General features: G+C 40.6%; 2 protein-coding genes across 2 annotated transcripts in view; one reads left to right on the forward strand and one right to left on the reverse strand.

Annotated features, from left to right (window-relative positions):
• Positions 1-6,383: 6,383 nt before the first annotated feature.
• On the reverse strand, positions 6,384-17,446 carry LOC306734415 (vesicular inhibitory amino acid transporter-like; the record flags this gene model as incomplete). Its single annotated transcript, XM_079215772.1, has 9 exons — positions 6,384-6,694; positions 7,772-7,934; positions 8,286-8,523; positions 10,171-10,373; positions 10,592-10,712; positions 11,428-11,564; positions 15,520-16,152; positions 16,788-16,959; positions 17,430-17,446. 9 exons carry the CDS (start codon positions 17,444-17,446, stop codon positions 6,384-6,386), a joined length of 1,995 nt encoding a protein of 664 aa, XP_079071898.1.
• Positions 17,447-18,662: 1,216 nt separating this feature from the next.
• lama2 (laminin, alpha 2) overlaps positions 18,663-26,965 on the forward strand; it is a 177,849-nt gene continuing 169,546 nt past the window's right edge. Inside the window, exon 1 of the mRNA XM_079214692.1 lies at positions 18,663-18,739. Coding sequence (XP_079070818.1) covers positions 18,673-18,739 — 67 coding nt within the window. The 5' untranslated portion in view covers positions 18,663-18,672. The remainder of the gene's footprint in view (positions 18,740-26,965) is intronic.

Here is a 26,965-nt window from a genome sequence, read left to right on the forward strand (position 1 = left end):
TTGAGTTGGATTTAATCTAAAAACCTTTAACTTCAAAACCTTTACATATTTTGTCCCTGATTTTTCACTCCAACACAAACGTCAAAGCCTTCTTTGTGCCAACGTCCACAATATTTACTCAAAAAGAGCTTTAAAAAGTCTTTACAGCCTTTTTGCCTAACAGTGCCAAAAAGGTGATGGCCTAAAGGAGATAAGAGGTTATTTTGCCACGGAAACAATTCACCAAACTAAGCCAATAAAGCACCAAAGGGGCGGGTGGTTCGGTTTCAGTGTGACAATTTTATCGCTCTGAAAGCAGCTCTGTTCTGTAGGAGGTAAGCAGACACACACGCACACACACACACACACACACACACATGCACAAATGCACATACAGTTTACATGGACACAGGCACACATTCACATACACCCACGCAGAGTATATGGAGTCACATGCATGACCATATGAGCTGAACTGATATGCAGACTTTCACACACAAATTCAGCCGTACACACACACACGTACGCTACCCTACAAAGCAACCCCACATACACATCCACACACACATATACGCGAAGCGTCTTCGCCAGCCAGATGTGGGAAGGATTAGCAAAGTTGGCAGTCAGCACAGAGCTCCTTATCCACTGGAGCTAATTCACTTTACTACGCTACCGCTCCCTCTCTTTCTCTCCATCAATCTTTGTTTCCATCTTCACCTTATGATCTATCTGTCTGTCTCTCTCTTTGTTTTGGTCTATCTTCACCTCTATCGCCCTTCTTTCTCGCCCCCTTTCCTAGATTTGCTTTGCCAGAGAGTGGAAGTTGTCTTGGAAGGAGCTCCATGCCTTTGGCGGTAACAGCTGAGAAAGGTGTAGCGCAGATGGGTGACATTATGAAAATTGATAAAAAGCCATTTCAATTTGACTGAAATATTTGAAGCAATTTTGAGTTATTTGACAAAATATATGTGTTGTAGAAACGTAAAAGAGTTGCAACTCCTCACATGATGAACAGTAGCAAGTTGGCCACTAACAACAGCCAGCCGGGACGATGTTATAGCTAGAGGGGAGAGGCTGAGCTAACAGCTTGCTAATTCAGCTCACTGTGAAATGGGTTGCAAGAGAAACTATTAATCAGGTTGTTTCAAAGGTAAATCACGTCATTGTCTTCTGTCCCATTAATGTCTGTATACTCTGACAGAGTGGGGTTCAATTAAACTGAAGGGTGCAACACAGCTAGCTTGACTCTCCGGCCCTCCATTCTCAGACCAGGTCTGTCAAGACGGCCTGCTGTTGGTCAACAGCAGATATTTGCATATTCAAATTCACATTGGATAGATTGAGGAATGAAGAGTGAGACTGGTGAGGCTAATAGTGTCCCACTGTGCCTCCGGTACAGTGGGGGAAATAAAATACCGCTGCCAGACACCAGGAGGTCCCTGGTCCTGACCAAACGATGTGTTTCTTTGATAACCCCCAATAAACATAGAGTCTGCGTTTTTGCACTTTGTTTTTTGAATGTATTAAATTAATGAGATATAAATGAGGTAATTAGTTAACTTCAGAGGTTCTGGAAGGCAGATTTTGTTATCTTGGGACAGAGCCATCCGATTTATTTCCTCGTTTCCAGTCTTTAAGCCAAGCTCAGTCAGCCGCTGGCGATAGCTTCATATTTAGGCCTACCTGTACAGACATTATAGTAGTATCAATCTTCTTGTCTAACTCTTGTCAAGACAAAACAAATGGACATAATTCCCAAAATGTTAAACGTTTCTTCTAACTGCTGGCCTGACCGGGCCTTAAAAGTGTTTAAACAGGTTGAAGCTTGAATCCAGTTGAAGGACAGCCATCACGAAAGCCATATGGCACACAATGGATACTTTTATTCAGAGCAGCTCACAGCGAGTTGAGTGCATTGGGCATAATTGGCTCAGGTGGGATCGACTGAAACAGCCTTCCAGCCTGACCCCAAATGACATGGCACAACTCAACCCACGCTCCGGCTAAACTCTAAAAATACTGAACCTGTGTAAGTAGCGGGTGATTTCAGAGGATAGGTGTTTAAGCATGAGAGCATATTGTACAACATGGTCACAGAGATCATTTTCTAAAGGGGACCTCGCTGCAAAGTGATCATGCTCTTTGAAAATCCAACACCGAAAAGGTGCACCAGTTAATTGCTATTACTGTAAATCACAACCCAAAAGGTATGGCAAAAGCCCAGCATATAAATAGCATCATTTATCAAAAGGTACAGCTCCAGGTGTATTGGATACGATTTTGGGGACAACTGTAACTGCAGAGGATAACAAGATATTAGGTCTGCTTTATGAAAAATCAATAAAACCAAAGGGTCTCCAAGCTAGCAGCCTAGGATAAATATTGTTTCTTATTTTTTTTATGGCTTCTAGAAGAAAAAAAAGCTGCGTATTTAATGCTGTTTTCAGTAGTTTGTGGAAATCAGTGCTCTGTGGGTGCTGCGAGAGAATTAATTGTTGTGAAGTAAAAGTGCACCCTTCCTTTTTCATTCAATAAGATATTAGTCTCATGTCCTATCATTCTCGTTGTATTATGTTTTATGGTCAAAGGTCATCTTGAAGGTCAACTACTGGTTTTCATGTTACATTTAGTCTAAAAATCATTTCAGTGATTGTTTCTCCGTGAGTCTTTTTTGTGTGTCACAGTCTTTTATTTTTCTGTCTATATCTTGTCTGTCATTATCAATGATTAATTATATTACCAAGTGGATGAAGATATGAAGATAAAAAAGGCTGCTTTTGATCTCATGGCAGTACCCTGATGTAAACAAGGACCTTTAAAAAGGCTAATATTGCTCTCTGTAAACTGGGCATTTTATTCCTCGTAACGAGATTTGATAGCATGACTTGATTTGAAACGAGTGCAGAGAGAGATGGAAAAATGATAAGCGGCAAAGGTCCTAAATCAGAGGCGTTGAACCCTCAGGGTTCCCATACAAGACAAAATGTTAACCGTCACAATATTCAATATTCCCACACGTCTCTGTGCAGAGGCACTGTCCTGTTTGTCTGTGTGTTGCAACGGGAAGTGTGTATGTGCTGTAAATATTGTCCCCGGGTGGAAATAGTGGGCTGCTTCAGAAATCCAGCCATGCAACAAATTCGAGGCCAGACTGACCCTAAAACTGTGACATAATTAGAATCTGACTGGGGTGAGATTCGACTGGCAGGTCACGATGGCTACAGTCGCTGGTAGTTTCACAGTTTCACACTGAATCTCATGCTGAAGTGTTGTTTAGACTGAAGTATCTAGTCAGAGTGGACAGGACTCAATGCTACGTGTGTCAGGTTACTTTAAGTTGAGGCTTCTTCCTTCATTCATTCTCGGGTGCTGCAGAGCCGGGTGAAAAGTGATCTTACTGTGATTTGTGTAGCGGTGGTTCACCGTGATCCATAACAGGACAATGCTCCTTTACCTACAGATGATAACACAGCATTCCTGTCAGGTTAAAAAAAGGGTCAGACATCTAAACAGGCTTATATTTTTTACCAAGCACATGCTGGTTTTTAGGTGGACGCCCGGACATCTTTTCACCTTCAGTTGAGTAACATCTTATGCAGCCGTGTGAAGGAGGGCTGAGCTGGTATACAATGTCTGAAACCACCATGACATGTTCTTTCAAAAGCTATGTTGAGGTGTTTGTGTGCGTGTGTGTGTGTGTGTGTGTGTGTGTGTGTGTGGGGAGAGGGGGGGGGGGGGGGGGGGGGTGTTATGGATAGCTGACAGACTGACATGCAGTGTACATGCCACATCACCATATGATACTGACACTCACACGCACACACACACATACAAATAATAATATATGTGAGGTGACAGGTATTGACTTCAAGACTTTGTCAATGTGTGTGTGTGTGTGTGTGTGTGTGTGTGTGTGTGTGTGTGTGTGTGTGTGTGTGTGTGTGTGTGTGTGTGTGCAAGTGTGGTGTGAGGTTGTAACGTGAGAAGATAGACTGTTAGACTAACCTTAACAAAAAAAAGAAGCAAGTTTGAGGATTACCCGGGTGTTTGTCTTTGTCGTCACTGGCAACATGACAGTCAATGATAATCACTACCCAGTATTAAATTAACAAATCACATGTTTATCATGTCTTTTGATATAAACGTCGCCTTTTTTTGTTTGTATTGAAGTTTATATTGAGTCTGGTGGTGTTTTATTGATGGTAAAATGCAACAAACAGCACATTAAGTTAGTTAGTATTATAATTAGTAACTTCATATTAAGTGCTTAATATCTGTCACGTGCAGTGCTCAAGATCTGGTCACAGTTAGACAGAGTCTCTATGGACTATCAATGGAAACGGTGAGTACAGTGGTATGAATGCATACATGTGTGTCTGCGTGTGTTTGCATATCTGAAAAGTGACAAAAATACAGCGTATGGTCACATCAAAGACCAACAGAAAAAACTGAAAACTTTAATTTCTCCTCTACAACTTTCTCTTTCTGTTGACCTTCTTAAATTCAACTGTGTCTTTCAGGTCTTATCTTTTTCCAGCTCATTTTTCTTTCCTCTCACTTCTCACATTTTCAGTAGATCTTTTTAACAGTATAAAAAATTAGACAATTTTTAGTCTCCTATGTAGTTCTTTTTCTTTTCTTTCACAGTTTGGATCAACCCACTTGCACAGTGCGTTGGAGGCACATAAACAGAAGCCGAACCAAAGCCAAGATTACTCCCACCTGCCAAGACACACACACACACACACACACACACACACACACACACACACACACACACACACACACACACACACACACACACACACAGAGAGAGAGAGAGAGAGTCGTGTTTCCATCCCTTTAGAGGACATTACATTGACTTATATTCATTTCTTGCAGACATCATCTGTATGTGCAGTTGTGGCTAATGTAGTGTGTACGCTCGTAAATAACGAAGCAGTACATTCACAGCAGGCTCCCTTTTTTGTTGCCGTACATGATGCTTACCCTCAACATGAGTAACACACACCTACACACACGCTGACACACAAGCACACACACGCCTATACACACACACTCATTCCATACATGTTCCAACAATTACAAATGCAGACACAAGATAAAACAACACCACTCGATTTTCTCCAGCCCAAGGAGAAGATAAGTTATCCTATTTAATGTTTATTTCTCCTGAAGGCTAATTAGTTCATCACAACAAAGATAAGGTTCACACATTAATATCACAGAACATTTATACAATAATGCTGCACAACAAAAAGGTTCATCTACACTAAAACCTCTAAAACAGAGTTAGTTGCTTTGTAGTTCATCCTGTAAGGAAACTCCACGCCCTACTTGAACTAAAGCCGTGGACTTTCTTGACACTTTGCTACAATCCTTCTTCTGCTGTCCAATGCAATCACAAAAACACAAACTATATCTATTTTTACTTCTTCTCACAAACAAATCAGCGTAGAAATCAAGGTTTAAAGGTTTTGATGGTTTGTTTAATTGAATGCCACAAACCTCCCTGGTGATGACAGGTGGATCTATAAGGAGCTTAAAGAAACATTATTCTCATCACTCACTTCACATGTCGACACGGTGTCATATTTCACTACTGTAACTTGAGGATTTTACTTTCCATATATTGCAACAGAACATACTTTGACTAGCATACTACTTTGTTGTTAAACTTTCGGACTTTATGCAGATAGATAATAACATAACAACTCCTTTTCCCCCGACCAGACACACAGATTATCACTTTGAATTTACTGTTTAACCGTTAAATTCTTGTTTTTTTTCATGTTAAATCTTTAAAATAATGTATCGGCAGGATGTTCTCACCTACTGTACGGTCAAAGCACAAAACAATCAAATTCTTGCAAATATAATACATACTCTACTCATATCTACATCCAAAATGTTCAGAAAAGTAATATTTAAGAATTTGAACTTGTAAACAGACCTTAAGACTATTTAATAAGAATGTTTTAAGCTGCAATAATGGATTATTTTGGCCACTTGGAGGCAACAGAAATGTGCAAACTCATTTAACAGGCTTTGCTAACTTAGTGTCATTTTTTTGCTGAGAACAGCTGCCTGCCTGCTGTGGCTGAAGATGACACTGATGTTGAACCGATATAGTGAAGTTGTGGACCACAAACCAAAAACATGAGCTGGAAGACACTTCAAAGGTCTGTGAGGGGAACTGCAGAGTGGATAATAATTCTCAGTAGATTTGACGCTTTTGACCCCTTTGTCATTACACTTAGTTATTTGAACCAGAGTTAATATGAAATGCTGCTTCAATGACCAGAGATATCATGCGCTGATACAGTTTTCTAACACAATAAATTTGCCCACCGATCCATCCGCCTGTCTGTCCATCTGTGCATTCATCTATCCATCATCCTACATCATCCTCCCACCAGTCTTTTCACTGAACAGATCACACCGGACACACTACAAATGACTCCTAGACTCAGTATGCACACATCTATCAGCCGCTCCTCCACAGTGAGGCGGCCCCACTGCAGTCTCAGGTGAAAAAGGCACGGCAGTATGAGTGTCATGGCCGCCCCGGTCACACTGCCTGTCAAACCCATCAACAGGGAGAACCTGGGGACTAGCAGGGCCAGTAGGTATGATGTCATCAGCAAGGTGGTGCGGACCAACAGGGCCGTACGAGACACACCTCGACCTCCATGTTTGGAGTGGGATGAGACGTCTGTCGAAAGATCAAAGCAGAGAAGTTGCGTTTGGTGGCAATTTGTACAAGTGTTGCACCTGCAAAGCAACTTTTGTTTATGGGTTGTTCTATTCTGACTCATTGTTTCCAAGTTGCTTCTATATAGAGGCATCATCAGCCACCTACTTTAAAATCATATAGTGCGTTATTTACAGGAGGACAACGTTTTAATGAGATCGTACAAGAATCAAGTTAGTGACATTATTTACAGTATGAATTGACAATTGTGTTCTAAATAAAACCTGTGGAGGACTGAGAAGCTTTAAATAACCTTTGCATTTGCCAAGCAAAAATATTCATCATTAAACTAAACCACACCACACCACGAATAAAGTAATGTGATGACTTCATGATTGTTGACAGTCAATCAGCAAGTAAAGTTCAGCCAGGTTGAGAAATGCGTTGACAGTGAAAACATTAGTTTCTCCGAACCCTTAGCTCTCAAATTAAAATAAATAGCATTTGATATTTGCTTGTTTTTTTTAATTACAAGTTGCATATTTTGATCATCTGTAAGGGTGAGGCTTGAGGGTGGAAGCCAATAAGTAACATAAGTGGTGATCTGTGCGCTAAACAAACTAATATTGAGAGCCAACTAGGCTGTCACGCTCTGTACCAGCATTCTTCACACTGAAACACCTGCAGAGATTCCCACCTGGACGCTGCTCCGTCTAACCACAGCTAAACACAGATGACCTCTAAATGTTATGCTCAAAGTTAACTGGTTAGCATGGGAGAGCGTATAAATGTCACTAAATAACGTTCTTCAATGCTATTTTTATTAACCATCCAGGGAAACTCCAGCCTCAGGCCTGCTTCTTCAGGCTCCTGATGCTTTAGAGTATTTAGAAATGTGTAAAGGAAATTACAGTTTCCTTGGGCCATGTGTTATCTACATATCAGCCAATTTTACATATAAAATATAGATCCACAGTCAGTCTTAACCTCGTGGGAACACACTTGAATAAATAGTATTTTTATATTTATAATATTTCTTCCAATAATTTGGGCAAGGTCAGTGGTTTGAAATTAAATAGGCCGGTCAGTAGTGTTCACCTCCAAGCAGACAGGTTTGTAGTATTTCAGCAGCAGAGTAGAACGGCAGAGGGTAGGACAGCAGGGCTTTGGCCAGCAGACTCAGGTTGACAAGAGGTCGAAGGTCAGAGGGCAGGTTGTCTGTGATGACCTCACTGGTCTCTGGCCCCCAGGTCAGCACGGCCTAATGGAGGAGGTAAACAATCAATGCAATCAGTCAATTAATCACTCCATTTGTCATTCCCTTCTTCCATCGCTTGATTAGACCTGCTGTTGTCGGCCAGATGTCCAGCCAAGTGTACATTTATTTTTTGTCTCCACGGCTTTTGGATATTTGGCGATCGACAAATTAAAATAAAACTGCACTATATATATTTCACTATATATACTATGCATGTGTCAGTATATTTATCCTCACAAAACATTTGTTTCAGTCCCGTTAGAGGCATCACAAACTCATACAAGCAAATGTATCAACTCAAATAATGTTATTGAAAGTACAAGAACATTTGCTGTGTAACACAATGTCACTAACCAGTAAAGAAAACAGAGTTTTCATGATGCAGGCGGCTCCATGAGTCCATCCCAGCATGGCGTTAAACTGCCCTCTGTCTTCCATACTGCCCTCTAGAGGAGGGAGGAAGATCTGAGAGGTGTAAGAGAAGATGATGACACCCACGGACACGAGGAAGTCCTGCGGGTCCACAGACAGAGACAGACTGGACCAAGACCAGCTGCTGGCTCGACTCAGACAGTACACCATGACCAACAGGCTGAAAGAGGGTCAGGGAGACAAAATGAGAGAAGATGAGAAATAATGCTCATCTAAAAAGCATCTAAAAATAATAGAATGATAATCCTTTCATTTATTTATTCATTCAACATTTATTTGTCCAGGACGGTCCAGTAAGAGCTTTCTGGCGAAAGCCAGACGAGAAAAACGATTTAAGGAATATAAATATCATAGAAAATAAAATACAATTAATGAAATGAATGAAATGATCCTTTATTAATCGCCTCGGGGAAATTGGTCTCTGCATTTTCTGATTCAGAATCAGCTTTATTGGCCATGTGTGTGTACACAGACATGGACTTTTGACTCCGGTTACACTTTGCTCTCTTCGTACCTATGTACATATTATATACAAATAAACAAGAGAATATAAAAAAGACATTAAGGACAACAATGTAGAACATAGAAACTAAGCATGAGCATTAACATTTAACTAATATGTATGAACATTAGTGCAGAAAGGTGTGCCGCCATGAGGCACCCACGGAACTGGTAAATGTTCAGGGTCTTGCTCAGGGGCACTCCGACGTGGGGAGCAGCCAGTTCAACCAGGGATCGAGCCAGCGACCTTGTGGTTTCAGAGGGACTGCTCTCTCCCATGAGTTACAGCCGCGATACCAGGGATTGAACCCAGGGTCTCATACATGCAAAGCATGCACTCTACCACTGAGCTACATCACTGTACAGCACATAAGGAACAAAAGAAAAGACACAAACATAAAACAAAAGCAAAAATTAATAAAGGGTCTGAGAATTTGAATCACATTACCAAAATACTTTATTATCACTGTCCAAAGGATTTTTTATTTTCAGATAAAAAATCTTAATTGTTCAGTATGGTTTAATAAGATTGTCCTTCTCCTTTAAGCTAAACAGACCATATAAACACGTTCGTTCACAGAAAAGCCCAGTAAAGGTGATGTTTTGGAGAGATACATGGTTTTCAGTGGACAGTGATGTTGTGTTTTTTCTGAATAAAATAGGATACATAGTCCATAATCTGTAATTGCAATTTTAATAATCAGAACCCTGTATATGTTCAGCTATTATTATGTGGATCCCTTTTATATCTAACCAAAAAAGCACACAAGACAAGACCAATAAAAAGACACTGCAATGACTGACGTAAACACATTCTTATAGTTTTCAGATATCTTTTACAAAACAAGTTCAATGTTGTGTTTATTATTTACCAGTATGTGTATGCAACAAATGGTTATTTTTACTTGATTACTTAACGTCTGCTCCAGAGGGTAATTCCCAATTAAAAAAATATAAAGGTCAAGATAAAATGTTGTTCTCCCTACTTAAGCCTTGAATTGTAAGGGAAATAAATGAGGAGAAATGTGTGTATGCACACGGAATATAAACCAAAGTTCCATCTTCCAAGACACCTGGCATGAGAAACAAATCAAACAACCAGTTACATCAGTGAAGCAGGTGGGAGCAGACAGCATAACCAGCAGCAGCTGCAAAAGCATCACAAGGCTGTAAATGAGAGCAGATTATGACGACCGCCTTGATTCAATAGGATTGGTGAGTTTGTGAGCTGATGCCGATCATCTGACGGCGTGCACAAGTTTACTGCTCTGTCAGCACAAACCTGATGAGTCTCCTATTCAATCACCTGATCACTATGTGTGCCAGGGAGCACAGCAGGCTGAGGGTGGAGACTGGTCTGAAATCAGTCAGCAGCAGGCAAGGCAGCAGGAACACCAGAGACGCCAGAGAACACACTGGTCTTGGAACAGCCATCCCTGAGAGACAGTCAGACAACAGACTGGTGGAGACGACCAGATACAGGGTGCAGGTCATCAACAGCTCAATGACCTGAAGTAAAAGAAGAAACCAGATGTTTACTTCATGTATTTACTGTCTATTGTGGGAAAATAAGGACATTTCTTTTCATCTATTCTACATCTTGAATAATGAATACTTCATCTTTAAGTATTCTGTTGTAAGAAACATTTCAAGACCCAATTTATGTGCAGACTGACTTGCAAAATAGAGGATGTGTGAGCGTTGGTTTATAAGTATGTGTGTGTTACCTGAGCTACATTAATCATCCACCCCCCCAGTGCAGGCCCGTTGGGCCACAGTCCTCTGCAGCCGGCTTCCACTATGTCCTGGTAGCTGTGCCGGACTCTGACCATTGACACCGAGCCTCCACTGAAAGATACAAGCACCGTCTTACTGTGATGGATTGTTTATGACCATTCTCACTTTTTTTAAAGCGACAGCATGCTGTCGTTGAACTACTATGAGCTATGGCTAATGTTCCAGTGATTGAAGTCAGCAAAATGAGATGTTTTTTACAGCCAGCTACATATATTCAAAATACAAACTCTGAAATCAATGAGGCAACAGTAAACTCAAACCACAAATGGATATTTTTCCAAATCTTTAAGCTGTGGCAGTGGTTGCTCGCCACTGCTGAATGAACAGAATAACATGTTTGTATATTTGGACTTTAGGAGCTCTCTATTCCGTGTTCAAACCACGATTGGGGTGAGATTCCCCGAGGAGTCTGAATAGAACAGAAGGAATAAATATAAGAACGAATCTGTTGTCAGAAATGATAGTCGCCATTGCTGAATATACAGAGTGGAGAGCACCATCTGCAGAAACTCAAACTCAGCCAACAATGACTTCAAATAAAAACATCCCACTGAGTACAGTGACAAGTGCTTTTGGGGAAGTACGGCCCAGAAGTGCTCCAGCACACAAAGCTAAATAAATTGCTTAGTATAGCTGCTATCAGTAATTTAAAAAAGCAGACAGTAGTAATAAAGTTATTTTACGTAATACAATGTATGTAACCTAATCATAAATCGATATTGCAGATATCAATTGACACCAAATGTATAGAATACAATGGACACACCTTTGTACCTCTTCATACAGACAGGCCACCAGAATTCTCCCGGTGTGGTTGCAGATCCAGGCGGACAGAACCAGCAGAACAAGTCCCACATAACCTGACTGGACCAGGGCAAAGGGTAAACCCAACACAAAGATCCCCTGGAGGTAGATGAGAGAGGTGGAAAGAAAGAGCATAGATGGGTCGGATTGTGAGGGGAATTAGAAATAAGAAGAGACCTTCATTTAAAAAGGTGCCTCAAAATAGAAATAGCCATGTAGCCATAACAATTTCTGGTTCGGCCCTGGCTGAGTCATTAGATCTCTTTATCCCTGTTTCCTGTCTCTATACTGTCATACTGTTAGAGCAAAAGCAAAAATGATGATGATTAAAAGAAACTCTCTCATCCGCTACACTTATTTTCATATTTACCATTAAGTTCCACAGGAAAAGTAAGAATTAGAAAAATACAAACAGTACAGAAACTGAAATATGTATTACTGAATTCATTGTCTTAAAACATTTGAAATGTACAAACAATATGTCACAGTTTTAAGACAAACAAAAGGATAACAACATATATAAAATTATATATTTTTATATATATATATATATATATATATATATATATATATATATATATATATATATATTATTATGAAAAATAGGTAGGCGTAAGGAAAGTGAGTAGTAATAACCAAAAATGTAACAGGTGAAATGTGATGCAAAGTTTGAGGAACAAGAAGGTCAAGGTAAAGATAATATAGTACATTGAATACCTCTAAATCAAACAATTTGTATATACTGCAGGATGCATTTGAACTCACTTCCATAAGAAATGTTCACTGAAAATCATTAAAATGTGAGAACTCAGAAACTTTGTTGCAAGAAAAGAGGAAAGGAGAGATTAAGGAAGACCGTTGAAGAGGAAAGAGTGGCTGGAAGATTAGGAGGCGAGAGGAGAGCTTTGGCGTGATGCCTGGAGAGTTCGAGCATGCAGGAGACCAGCAGGAGCAGAAGGAAGAGAAGAGTCGAGCTTTGGCCCACAACCGAGGGAAAACCTCAGTGACTGCCAGGGAGAGGGGAGAAATGGAGGTGGGACGCAAGAAGAGAAGAGGGTCGAGGAGGAAGGGAGACAGAAACAGAGAATAGAGGAAGGAGAGGTGGGATGTCACGCCTAGAGAGCAGGAGGTTGAAGGAGGAAGAGGATGAGGGGAGATCCAAGGAGACTACTTTGATGGAGCTGCTGCTTTTTCAATGTTGCTACATGGAGCTACACAGACTCACTGACGGAGTTGTGGAGGCTCAGACACGAACAGTAACACACACTGTGCACCCATAAACAGACAAGCACACATTCTCTCTCTTTCAAGTTCCTATTTTGTGTCTGCTACGCATATGCGGATGGAGCTTTGGGTACGATGAGGGAGGAAAGAAAATTCCTGATTGGCTCTGAGGGAGACGGAGATTTAGATTTATCCTGCAATAAACTGTCACCCAATGCACCATATACCCCATATACCTTAAACTAAATAATCAATATTGACCACACAGCAGCAAGGATACCTCAGGGAGACATGCTGAAAAAAGTAGAAGATTATTGCACATTAACTGCTCCTGTCGGGACACCCCAGGTGCAAGATTTCAACCGCTGCTCCTCAGGTCATGCACAATGTTTTATGCAAACACATGCCCTGTGCACAAAAAAAGTGATAGAGAAATGTATTTCCCTGCACCACGAGGGGATGAGGTGGGGCAGACGTGAGCAGAAACAGGTTTGACTTTTAAAGTTACTGTGAGGTACTCAATCTAATACTGATGCCTCTATGACCTACATAAGTAAACAAGACCATCAGCGAGACGATTGGCTTTTATGTATTTTGATTCTTAAAATTAATGCTTTTCATCGAAGCCACGTGGACCAATTCCGGCTAAATCAGGTTCATGCACGTTCACCAGAAAGTCCTTCAGCCCAGACTCCAGCAGGGCCTTCGGCAGCTACCAGACTGTTGCGGATCAACCCAGATTCTGCTTCTTTTTTTTCTACAACTAGCATTTATCCAGCCTCACTTTTTTCGCAGGGTCTTGGGATGTATTTGGCAGCATGATGAACCAAATAACTTTTGACTGCAATCTTCCCAAAAGCAAAATCTGAACACTTCACATTTCCCTGTGGCCTGTGTTTGGATTTGAAAAAACCTATTTACAATTTCCAAACCAGTTTAAAGTAAGATGAGGCTCAAAAGCAGACAATCACAGGCAGTTAAATTGTCAGCATCAGAAACAAAAGGGCCATGTCTCTCATCTGCCATGAAGCCACACAAATAGGATCTGTCTCATTAACAGTCAGGTCGGAATTAAAACTGAGTTTCATTATATTCCCAAGTCTTGAGAGCTGGAGCTGTTTTTATGAATTTTTGGCAGCAGATTCAATCTCTAATAAAAACTTTATTAAGCTGGCAGACATTCATATCACATAGTTATGTTGGCATCAATATACAACCACCAGAAAATATATTCTTCTCTTTTTAGCCTTGATAGGAGATAACACTGATGTTCTTTTCCCCCCATTCATAAGACACCTGTTAGTCTCTTAACAAATGGAGCTGTCATCATGGCTCTGATGTTTGTACATCAGATACATTATGTGTCTGTTATTGTTACTCCGTGGTCATTCATCAACATCTGAGATTTTCAAGCATTCAGTGAATCACCACCTTTAAAAAAAAAAGACTCCTTTTTGCTTTGTTAGTCATCCAGTAGTCACTTCAACTTAACCTTTCTGTGACCTCAACCAAATGGATTACTAAGCAATCCATTTGGTTCAGGTTCCTGATTACATTGAGCTGGAGGTAATGAATAACCTACAAAACATGAACCAACCCCTGAAACAAGCCCATACTGTTTCAGCCCGCCACCCCACCCCCAAAGAAACAACAACAACAACTGCAGTTGCTGCAGTTAAAAAAACGTCAAACAGAAACTATTCAATTCACAGAAGTGTTTCAGGAACAAATTAATTCAAATATATCTAAGCACTGAGTTTACACAAGTTAACGAATCATGGATTTGAATGGGGAATTCAGACCAGCAATACGGAATAAATCTGGTCTCTAATTAAAACAGAAAAACATCAGGCTCTCAGAAAGATAGAGTAGCATCAATAAACCAAGCACATAAAATACTTGTTTATCTACTAAATATCATGTGTTGGTATACGTATTTAAATAATGACAAATCAAATAGTCTGCATGCTTAATGGTTTTTGAATGTACTGTGCAGCTCGCTGCCTAAACGGTGGGCCTTTACATTGACATTTGCATTTTGCAAGCGAGAGAAATAACGTTTTTGATAAAAACAAGGAACGAGATGCTGAAATTGAAGCAACCAAATAATGAATACCAAGTTTGCAGCTGCAGTACACATGGGTTATGTTATCAGAAAATCAAACTCAGCAGCCAACACAAAATTAGAAACGAGGAACAATTGGGCTTCACAACTGGGTTGCTTCTCAATAATTAAATAACTTTAAATAACACATATTATTCATTGTAATGGATTAGGCTTTGTGTCATTCTTCATTACAGTACATTGATTTGGCAGAGGCTTACGTCTTCTGTGACTGAGTGTTGGATGTTTTCCCCCACATATAGTGCATATTGGGAGGAATTTGGGGTTATTGTCGTTTAAGGAAACAGTGAATGGGATCAAAGAGGGATCCCAGTAGTTACATGATACAGCTGCCTGGGAAGTAAGAAAACATATTGAGCAGCCAGCACTAGCCTGCTGGTGGTGCATTATGGGACTTGCTGTTTTTTAGGCAAAGTCAAGTGAGCTGATCTGATGATGAACTGAAATGAACTTGAAAAATGGAAAAACGTGAGAGTTCCACCGTTTCGTCTCAACAATAAGTCTAAAATAAACAACGGAGTTCGACAATGATTTACAGTAATCTGAATTGATAAACTAAACTGGTGTTAATACGATAAAATAATGAGAAGAACCACAACATTGTAATGGGTTAAAATAGGAAAGTCACCATATCTATATTGCAATGTATTTTTTTCCTCTGTATGGAAATGATTTCTGACCATGCCTAATTCTGAATCAGTCTACCTGTATAGCATTTGTGACATTCCAGCCAGCCTCCCAGGCGGTGATGGTGAGAGTGGGATTCACACTTCTGTGGCCGGTATTGGGGCTCTGAACTGAATTAGCCAAACTCATCCTCCTCATCCTCCTCTCTTCATCCAGGCTGGTACAGAACTGAGAAGTCCCCGCCACAGTTTCCTCTCCTTCGTTTTCCTCCTTTCCATCCTCAGAAAGTCTCTCTTTCTGTATATTCCCTCTAAACGTCCTGCAGGATCCAATCTCGTTCTCTTGGCTCTGGTTGAAGCTCTGGTTCTCCTCACTGTTGCTTCCCATCTTGTCAGCGTCCATCTCCGAGGATCTTCCTCCTTTGCCATAACCGTTGGTGTTTTTTAACCGGAAGGAGTCTACAGTGGAAACCGCTGAAGTTATGGTGATGGTTCTGGGTCCAGTGGAGATTACAGTAGCTCTGGTTTCTTTAAAAACTGGGCTCTCCTGCAGTACGGCGCTGGTGAATTCTGGGACACTGGGATTATCTTGCTCAGACTGGACGTTTCTTCTAAATGAGGTTGTATTTGTGTTATTTTGGTTTGTGATGTCCTCGCCATAGGTTCTGTTCAACTCATCACTGTGGGTCAGAATCAGCATCTCTTCATCCTCCTGAAATAACCTGCTGATCAAAACCACTCTATTAGATTTTGAGTTGATCTCTGTGCCCTCGGCTACTTTAATCCACCATATTTTTACTCCGATAGGGAGACCAACTTGTGTGAGCATTTGGCCAGTTAAAAAAATTACTGAAGCTCTCAATGGCCATTCCTTCTCATGCAAAATGACATAATGCACTTGACAGACCACATCAAACTATTAAAAACATTTTACTATGCTGGGGTAATTTACTGGAGTAGATTAATTTAATGAAAAAGAACAATAGATTATATATTAAGAACAATATTAATATATAAAAAGAACACCAAATAGGTTCTTTTTGACTTGTAAAGCACCTTGTCACTCCCACTCTTGAAAAGAGCTATATAAATACAATTCACTTATCTATTTATGCGTATGTAAATGCATAGTGTTTTATATTAGAACAGGTATATATTTATGATTAACCCCCAAAAAACATTTAAACATTTCTGCTTATCTATAATCTTGACAGATATTTGACATGACTGAAGTTTAATATATTATGCTAAAAACACAAAACAGCTTTGTTGATGATAATGCACCTATTATATTCAGATGTACATTTAGATTAAGATCAATAATTGTAATGTATGAATGTGACTCACTTTGATGTCCAGTCCAGATGCAGTCTTGACGCTGCCCAGCCCCACAGTGACCCAGCAGCACTCCAGGGCTGCCCAGAGCTCCGAGCCCAGCGAAGAGAGCCCATCTTCAGCCCCACTGTGTGCAGAGTCAGCCTCCCTTTCTCTGGAGGTCTCAGGGTCTGGGGGAGCTTCACTAAAACATACACATACTCATACACAAAGTACCACCAGACACACACACTCACAATGTCTGCCTGTAAAGAAACTGTACAAACAACAGCATCTCACACAAACTCACACTCACACACACACACACACACACACACACACACACACACACACACACACACACGCACACACAACTGCACGAGCGCACTTGCATAACTACACACATGCACAGGTGTGTGAAGTGATTGACAAGTTGGTGAGCTGTAACATTATAATATGCTGGTGTTTCCAACAGTGGAGTAAACAGCTAAGTGGCCTTCACATAGAAGTCTGGGACTAAGTGGAGGGCAAAACTTCACTTTTCACTTTTTGCAGAATAAAAATATATCCACCTTTACATGTTGATATAAATATAAACTCACATGATACAATAACACTGCTGTAATTAAAATGTTAACCTACAGGCGTAACGGTTCTGTTTTGATAATTACTAACTGTGCTATCTGTGTCATTAATCAGCAACCTTTGCATCGTCATTAAAAATCTACTTCAGCTTGGTTGTTCCACTTTAGAAACTTTTTAGGAAGCTTCAATTAAGAACACAATACTTTAGGACTCTGTATGCACCTTTGGCTGTGCTTTAATGATTGTTGGTGCTCCAGTTTGGCCCCTGACTGTGGTGAGTTGAGCAGGGCAGCAGGAGGAGCCACAGAACAGTTGTGTAACTCACTGGACACAACTACGCCAAAACTTCTGTCCAACTCTTCACTTCTGAAGTGTTCCGTCCATTCACTGCTTTTCAACTCTTTTCTTTTGCCTTCTCTTTGTTTGTGGTATAGCCAAAGCTGTGCTGATGCAACAGTTCATTTGCTTTGAGTTTAAAGCTTTTATTTCCAAAAGTTCTGCAGAAGACTGATGTACAGTAGCTTTAAACCCCTTTACGGATTTATGGGTTTAGAATCTGCCTCATGCTCAAAGAGTTCACAGTTTGTTTGTTTTTCAGCTGTGGAAAGTTCACTTACAATACAGCTTAAAGGCTCAGCGTAAAACGTAATCTGATTACACAAATTCAGGGTTGCCATAAAAAAAAAGCCCCAAGATGTGAAGTTTAAAAACATTTAAGATGATTATGCGACCATATACCTTTACTCCATTACATTTCAAAGGCAAATGTTGTATATTATATCCATTTTACATGTATTTGACGGATATAGTTAGGCTAATAATAACTTTGTAATAATAATATTGGACATACAAAACACCGGATCAGGTAATAAAAACTATATCCAACAGATTATTAAACTGGCCGAGTTAAGATAAAAACTCTCAACCAGCTAAAACATAAAAATGACCAAACTCTATTGCATCAGAAATAATAATTTGATAATATCATAACAATAACTCTTTTGTTAAGGTTTGTAGTGGAGAAAAGTGATGAATTAAGGGCGTTTACTTGTAATTGAGTATTTGCAATTGTGGTATAGTAATCATCTATGTATAGTATCTATCTATCTATCTATCTATCTATCTATCTATCTATCTATCTATCTATCTATCAGAACAACTGAGAGCAAGAGGAGGAGTGGAGAGAGAGAGAGAGAGAGAGAGAGAGAGAGAGAGAGAGAGAGAGAGAGTTTGGGTCAACTTCTGTGAAACTTTCCTCTGACACTAAACGCAACACGAGCTGCGCGAGAGGACTCCGCAGCGCGCGCGCTACGATATCAAAACTCAAGACGACATGAAGCGACTCCGGCTCGTGCTTCTGACCGCGTTGCTATGGCAATGCAGCTATGGCCAGCAGAGAGGTGAGTCCTCACGAGAACTGATAAGTCACGGATCGATAGGACTCGGGATCAATACGCCAATACTCGGCACCGCGAGAGTAATTTAGCGCAGAGCTCGAGGTCACGCCCTCGGGGCCGCTGCTCATTACCCTTAATAAGCTAATTAGTCAACGGCTAGCTCCACGTTTGAGCTAGCTGAGGCGGAAATAGTCACGAAGGACACTGTTACGCGTCCTCACCAAGAACACGCAACCTCTTTCCTGTTGGGTTTCTTTACTGTTGTTTATCGTTGACACAAAAGGGCAAATAATATGGGAAACCCCTTCAATGACAAACCGTGTTGACCCCAATCAAAACAAACACACAAGAGCGAACACACAAAGAGAGACAGATGCTTGTAAGCGGACCGTTGTTTGTGACCTGAGGACTTTGAGAAACAGTGTAAATCATCAGTGGCCAGAAGTGTTGCTTGGATTTGTTTGTTATTTTCAGACTCATAAATCAAGTCAATGTGTTAGACCTTGATCTCAAGTATGTACAAACATAACACAGATATGTGTCATCTGGATTGCCCTTTACAGAGCTCATCATTGTGCTCCAGATGTCATCTGGTCTCCAAAGTTGTGTCCACCCCAAATGTTTTCAACTTTTCTCACAGTTCCAGTCACTCATAATGAGGACTGTACACTTTTTACTGCACTAAAATGGGGCTTTACTGGCGGGAAAGTGACGAGAACAGCGTTTCCAAAGCCAATCATATGTAGGCTACTGAATAGGCCAAGTGTCTCTGTTCCATTTTTAAGATAATTTAGAAGATTCAGTTTGTAAAAGAAGAGAGAAAGTGATCTATTCTCAGCGTTTTTATTTGACAGTGTGCCATATTGGTTTTGGATTTTGTGCAATTTGGCCAGGGGTCACTTTCCAAATGAGACAAAGTTCAGATTGTCATTTCATTTTAAAAGTATATTGTGTTTCTATTGGTGTTGGTTAACTGACCGACTGGCTGCCCTCAGTGTATTCCTCTAAGGAAGCTGCCAATCAATCACAACATGACTTGAAGGTCATTCACCCAAATTATGAAAACACATTCATTTTTTTCTCTTTAAATCTTTTGTAAGGATTTAGCCACACGGATAAATTATCCATGTTTGAGTTTCTCACCACCACCCCTATACAATGAAGGTGAAGGGAATTTTGTAAATGGTGTTCAAAGTGTTGAGTATTGCATTGAAAAATGCAACAGCAACACTTATTTACAGTGACTGTGCTTCTCTGGACAACCGTGATATGTGGAACTATTTTCTAATGTTGTTCACCTCGTGTTCTGTGGATTATTCAGAGGAACGGGGATGCGGTCTCTGGACACATCACATCACTTTAGAATTTATAAAAATGCTATTTTCAATGTTTTGAAGCACCACAAACTAAATTCAGTTCATATCCACTTCTTGGCTGTGCAGGCAGAAATCTCTCAAAACCCAGATAAATACAACAACATCCATCTGCATGCCTGGATGCCCTCAGGGTTAAGTGAGAAAATATTCTGTGTTTGTCATTTAGGTGAACCAGTCTTTTTAAAGATCGAATGAAGTCATGAATTGCACTTGAGAGGAGCTGCTGCTCTTTTACTTTGTGTATTTGTGAGACTGTGAGAGATTAATTCAGTGCTTTTTGTGGGTTAGGGCCGTGACATAGTCAACAATGAAAAATGAGCAACAATGCCCTCAGCGGAGACGGGATTGACAGCTGGGGCAAAATCAATATAGCATGGTGCAGGAAGAGAGTCAAAATATTCATGCGAAAAAACAGATTCCTATTATTAGTCAAATTGTCCCACTTATTACAATAATTATGGAGAATACATGAAGATGGTTGGTAAGCTGTTTGAACATGTGAGTGTGTGCAGGGTTGGTTTGCAGGTGCGTGTCTAAAGAGCAAGGTTTTTTTGGCGTCGGTGACTGTGGCTCGAAAAATGAGACAAATTTAGTGTTCGCCATGCTTTTTTCTCCTTATCCTCTTTAGAACATCTCTAGCTACTGTTTAACCCAGGAGGGCTTTAGACCTCCTGCTGAGTGGAGGAGGGGAGAGGGGTAGGCTGCCATCAGGATGTGTGTTTCTAGTATACTCTTTGTGTGTGTGTGTGTGTGTGTGTGTGTGTGTGTGTGTGTGTGTGTGTGTGTGTGTGTGTGTGTATGTGTGTGTATGAGAGAGAGAAAGTGAGTGGAAGAGGGCAGGAGAGGCCATCTGCATTAGGAGCGTCATTACCAGGCGTGTCAGCCAGGCGTGCTCTCTATCAGCGACAGAGCTCAGAGACGCCAGGAGATAATCGGAAAGAGAAGAGGAGGAGGAGGAGGGCTGAAATGGAGAGGAGAGAGGAAGGAGGGTGTGTTGAAAAGTTATTAGGCGTCGCAGGAGACATCGATGTTAGAGAAAGGATGGGTGAAGCAGGTAGACGAAAGGTCCAGAGGGCACGAGAGAGGGAGGAGGAGGAGGAGGAGGAGGAGGAGGAGGTTGAAGAGGCAGGATGGAGTAGTGAGGGACACACAAACAACAGGACGTTGAGTGGAAATGAAGCTGTAGAAACCTCAGAATTAAAAGGTTTTTTATATGCTGGTTTTGAGGAGATGGATGGAACACAACATTCCCTCCTGGTTTTTGGGTTAGTTTACAAGAGAGATATTCTGTATTCTTGTTGTCTGTGCTCTTCTCCTAGGTTTTAAAGTTGGCAGGGCTCAGTTGGGAAAATGTAATGATGCACATGTTTGTGCACCAATCATGTTCTATCAATATTTAATCTAAATGTGAAAGTAGTTGAGAGTTTTGTTTTGGGTTTTTAATGCTCCAGCATTAAAGATGGACCGATACCAATACTGATATGGCATATTGGTGCCATACTGACTCAAATGGCAGGATAAACATTTAGGATAAGTTAAGTGTTGATATCGCCTTACACACAAAATAATTATCCCAGCCTCTTCCACACAGTGAGTTATCCATCTTTTTAATTAAACACTGGTATCGGATTGGGACTCGGTATTGGCTGATACCCAAAGTCCAGGTATCGGTATTGGGACTGAAAAAGTCTTGAACGTTGAAACGTATTAAATACCTGATTTGTACATCTTGCCCAATCTGTACTCCACATGTGAGCCTCTCAACAGAGATGGGACTGAAGCGAGTTGGCTCTACATCCGTACACTATATCTCTTAGTGATCCGCGGGTATGTTTTTATTATTATCAGCACCGGCATGTTAATGAGAGCCTCTGCACGGCCCAACCTGCAAAAATAATCAACCACCAAATCGCAAACCACGGGCGCCAACTATATCGATAAGAGATACTAATATGTCAAGAATGTGTGCCTGGATATTTCTATAGTTCTGAGAAGTTGCCAGAATAGTTGACTTGTTGATGTTATGTGTGATTAATGTGAATGTTACCAGCCTCATTTGCATGAATGGATATGAAGTAAACTCACTAGAGACACCAGTGTGGAATGAATCCAGACAAGGATTGTAAACAAACTAAGATATGTGACTTATTCATAATATCGCTGTCCTGCAGAAACCTCATACATGCAGTATGCTTAAAAAATAAAACATTTCAGGAAAATGTATTGATTATGTTTATTGGATTTCGGCATTCTCAAATGTGAAGCCTTATCCTGTAAAATAAGTTTTCTTTGCGAGGATCTAAGCTGAAAATGTAAAAAAAAAGTTAATTTTTAGATAAAAGGTCTCCTCAGATCAACTACAGATGTGTTTATACGTCTATGGTAATGTGGATTTAACCAAGCCAGGCCGAATGTAATGTGAAGTCACCAGAGGTATCGCAGTGAATGTGATGTGAACCCAGAGTAGGTTTTTCTGCCCATCAGAGAAATCAACATCTTTATGGAGTGAATTTATCCCGATGTCATAATATTTCTAAAATGTGTTGATCTCAGTCTGCTATGTTAATGTGAAAGCAGCCGAGCTTAGCTAAATGGATTTAGAGGAATACACCAGAGGGAAAGCGCTCTAAAGTTTTCTGGCTTGAACCCAAAATCTGTGAATTTAATGCATGCTTCCTTAAAAATAAGAGGAAAGGGAAGGAGGGAAGGAGCGAAGGAAGGACAGGAGAAAAGAAATCTGGAAAATTACAAGGATGCACACGAGTTTAGTCTAGTTGGCTCTGTGCTGTAATAATGAGTTAGGACTACAAGGCAAAATGATATGTAGTCCGTTAAAACATGCAGATGAATGCAGATTGTGGATAGACAAGTGCTGAGTGGTTGGAATAAATACAGACAAACATTACACACTTATTTGTTACTCCCACAGTCCCATTCAGGCTATATACGTACATGGCGAAATAAGTATTCAGATCCTTTACTCAAGTAAAAAAAGCCATACAAGAGAGCAGAAATATAATCTGAATCTGAATCAGAATCAGAAACTGTTTATTGCCAAGTAACGGTAAGATATTTTCCTGGGAAAGTGTCTGATTCAGTGGAGGTCTCGGGCTTTATTGATTAGCCCAACTGCAGATGGGAAGAAACTGTTTTTGTGACGTGAGGTCTTGGTCCTGATGGACCGCAGCCTCCTGCTAGAGGAAAGGGACTCGAACAGTTTGTGTCAACGGTGAGAGCGGTTGGCTACAATCTTTCTTGCCCGCCTCATTGCCCTGGAGGCGAACAAGTCATGGAGGGAAGGCAGATAACAGCAATCACCCTCTCAGTGGAGCGGATGATGCGCTGCAGCCTGCCCTTGTCCTCGGCCGTGGCTGCAGCGTACCAGCTGCTGATGGAGGAGCAGAGGATGAACTCAATGATGGCAGAAGTTCACCATCATGGTCTTTGGCAGGTTGAACTTCTTCAACTGCCTCAGGAAGAACATCCTCTGCTGAGCCTTCTTGGTGATGGAGCTTGGGGGTGGAGCCCAGGGAGCTGAAGGACTCTACAGCGTTGATGGGGGAGTCACACAGGGTGATGGCGGCGGGTGGGGCTGCGTTCTTCCGGAAATCCACGACCATCTCCAATGTCTTTAGAGCGTTGAGCTCCAAGTTTGTCAGCACCAGGTCACCAGATGGTTGATCTCCCACCTGCAGGCGGACTCAAATTCAGTTCAATGCAGGAATTAAAAATCCTATTCTAATATCGCCAACAAATCCCCAAATCAATATGATCTGCCTGTTGGCTGCACCTTTTTTGAACATTGAGTCTGAAATCTGATTCTATATAAACTAAAATAAAGGGAACTATAGCATAGCGGAGTACCTGTGTGGTTTTAGTTGTGACACATTTTTGATTGATTGAATTTCTCATCCTTCATCAGGCTTCCCACCAGAAATGGGTCTTATTTTTATGTTTTTACTCAATACACTCAACCTGGGCACTTGGTTTACATGTATGTCTGCTTACACTAAGTGTCATCTTACTTTGGCAGATTTGATATGAGAGATTAGTCTCATTACAGCACTCGTATGTTTGAGAATGTTCGTAGCGTTCTGTCAGGCCGTGTTTGTGAAGTTGTCATCAGCTTCAAGGCAGCCAAGAATTAGTCAATGACATTGTGCCAAAGACGCAGATGACATGAACACCAACAGGTGTGTGTGTGTGTGTGTGTGTGTACTTTAGAGAAATTCTCTGGGAGCTAAAATTAGCCAAGTGCTAAGTTGGAACGGTGCTGTATCCTTCCTGTCAATAAGAAAGACACGAAGCTGGAGCAGAAAAAAAGAGAGAGGGATTCTGTGTTTGTTTTTTTCTTGACACTTGTCACGGTGTGGGGCAGAAGTAGGTCAGGACGCAGGCTTGCAGCGAAATGATACTTGCTAATTTAAAAATATGAATAAAGTGTGCACTAAAAATATACTTTATTCACTTTACGATAGAGCTAAATCACATTACATTTGAGACATTGGTACAAGTGCTGTGAACAAACCAATCACTCATTATCCAGATGATTGTCAGCTCCTAAGTGTACATTTTACATGCGTTTGTTTAGTTTTGGTGGCAAGTCTAATCGATTACTTCATGGCATGATACACAAAAAGGAGAGGGGATGCTGCTCTTTCCAAGCATAAGTGGCACTGAAGCTTTTAGAGGTTTTTTGAGAGAAAATGTTTTGACGTGTTTTTTCGTCATTTTAGTGAAAGGGTGAAGCAAACCCGTGTTGGGGAATGCGACAAGTTCAATGGCGCCTGTCTCTTTACTGCAAAAAGAAAAAGGGGTTCGTTATCTCCATTTTGAATACACAAATGGTGACCGGTTGAGGATAATTGACATTGACCATGGTGGTGGTACTAATGGTAATTAAAGCTCTGCATCCTATTTGAGAACAGTGGATGTTCACAAAGGTTACGTTCTGTGAGACGGTCTAATGTTTCATGGGGCCGTGTTTATCCTAATGCATGTGTGAAGGATCTCAAAACATTCGGTTCAGTTTGTTTTGAATGTTTGATTATTTGCATGCATCATTGTTTGCGTATTTGTTGGTGTGTGCTTATTACAGTAGCGTGTTCATATTTGACTTGTGCTTTTCCCTGTGGGGCTTTGCTGCCTCCTACAAAGCATGTCTCGCACTGTACAATATCTGAGTCTGTGCATGTGTGTGTGTGTGTGTGTGTGTGTACGCCCATGTGTGTTAGTGTTTCCTCGCTGTTTTGTTGTCAGAACAGCATTGATAATGCTGAGGAGAAAATCAATAGTTAATTCTACCAGGGACACAATAGCTGCTCTGCCCAGCTCCATCCTACTGTTGGCTTAGACACAGAAAGCATGAGTTGATGAATTGGCAAGTGTGTGTGTGCATGCGAGTTCATACAGGGTGTACATGTGTGTGCTTGCACAAGCTACCCCGCCCAAGCTGTTTAGTGGGCAACCTAAAAACATAAGCAAAAACTGTGAAATGGGCCTAAAAATTGTACGCTGTTGGATGACTTTGTTTTGTGGCTGGAGGACAATTCCTAGCTTTATTCCCTTATTTAAATAAAACATATATTTGAAAATACATTTGTAAATGAATTCAAATAAAATATTTGTAAAATATCAGTGCTCCACGTGGAAAAGTAAAAAAGAACATACAAAAGTTAGTATCTTGTGAAGTCAAGCCGCATATACTCCCAACTTTTAGGTTTCAGTGAGGCATTTCATGAGCAGACATGACAATTACAATGAGCAATCTTCACGCTGAAGCACCAGTCCAGTGCAGTTTGATGTTTTCATCCGGCTGCTGCTGTGTAGGTGAATTGCTTTCCAGCAGCATTTTACTTTTAACCTAGTGGGTAGCTTGAATAGTGAAGAGCAAAATGTAGGTTACTCCTTGAGATTTCTATTGCAAAAGCAATATTAACCAGTCATTACGGCTCGCACTTAAAACTTACTTTGCTGAAAACAGCTAAAAAACATATTTTTTTGTCAGGAAAAAGTGCTTTTTCCCCAATCGATCACAATCTTTCATTGACGATTTATTTATCTTATCTTAATCATTTAAGTAGCAGAAAGTGAAATAAGATGACGTTTTGTCAACAGACTAATTGATTAATTGACAAATATGTGTTTTAAAGATAAGATAAGATAAAATAAGATAATCCTTACTAGTTGACAAATAAAGGATTATCCTCGATTTCAGTAGGGAAATTGTAGGATTACAGCAGCAGTGCACACAAGAGACACATAGAAAAATAAAAAAACAAGTAATATAAATAAACAGTAAAACAGTAATAAAAATAGTAAAGAATCCAAACTAGTAGACTAATAATATATTTCACACCATATCAAAAGTATTCTTCCCCACAAAAAAAGGCAGCACTTCACACTTTGAAGTGTTTCATTGAGACTTTTTGAAGAGGCTGTACCGTGGAAAGCCCACCAAGTAAAACAGACAGCAAAATTCAAATGTAATATTTATGAATGCATGCCTTTGATCGATGGATAGATAGATGTGAGTGTGTGTTCGCTATGGGATTTGACACTATGACCTTTTGGCTAAAACACTGCACGCCTGACATCCAGATGTACAGCTGCTAAAACAGAGGCTACTGACCCTTACACACACACACACACACACACACACACACACACACACACACACACACACACACACACACACACACACACACACACACACACACACACACACAAACATACACACAAATGTCTGCAGCTGCAAAGGCTTTGGAATGACCTCTGTTTCTTCATCTTCCTTGCTCTATGTCTTTCTCTCCCCTCTGTCTCGCTCTCTGATCTTTCTTGGTGCTTATATTTT

The sequence above is a fragment of the Taurulus bubalis genome (genome assembly GCF_910589615.1).
Source record: "Taurulus bubalis genome assembly, chromosome: 3".
Classification (NCBI taxonomy): Eukaryota; Metazoa; Chordata; class Actinopteri; order Perciformes; family Cottidae; genus Taurulus; species Taurulus bubalis.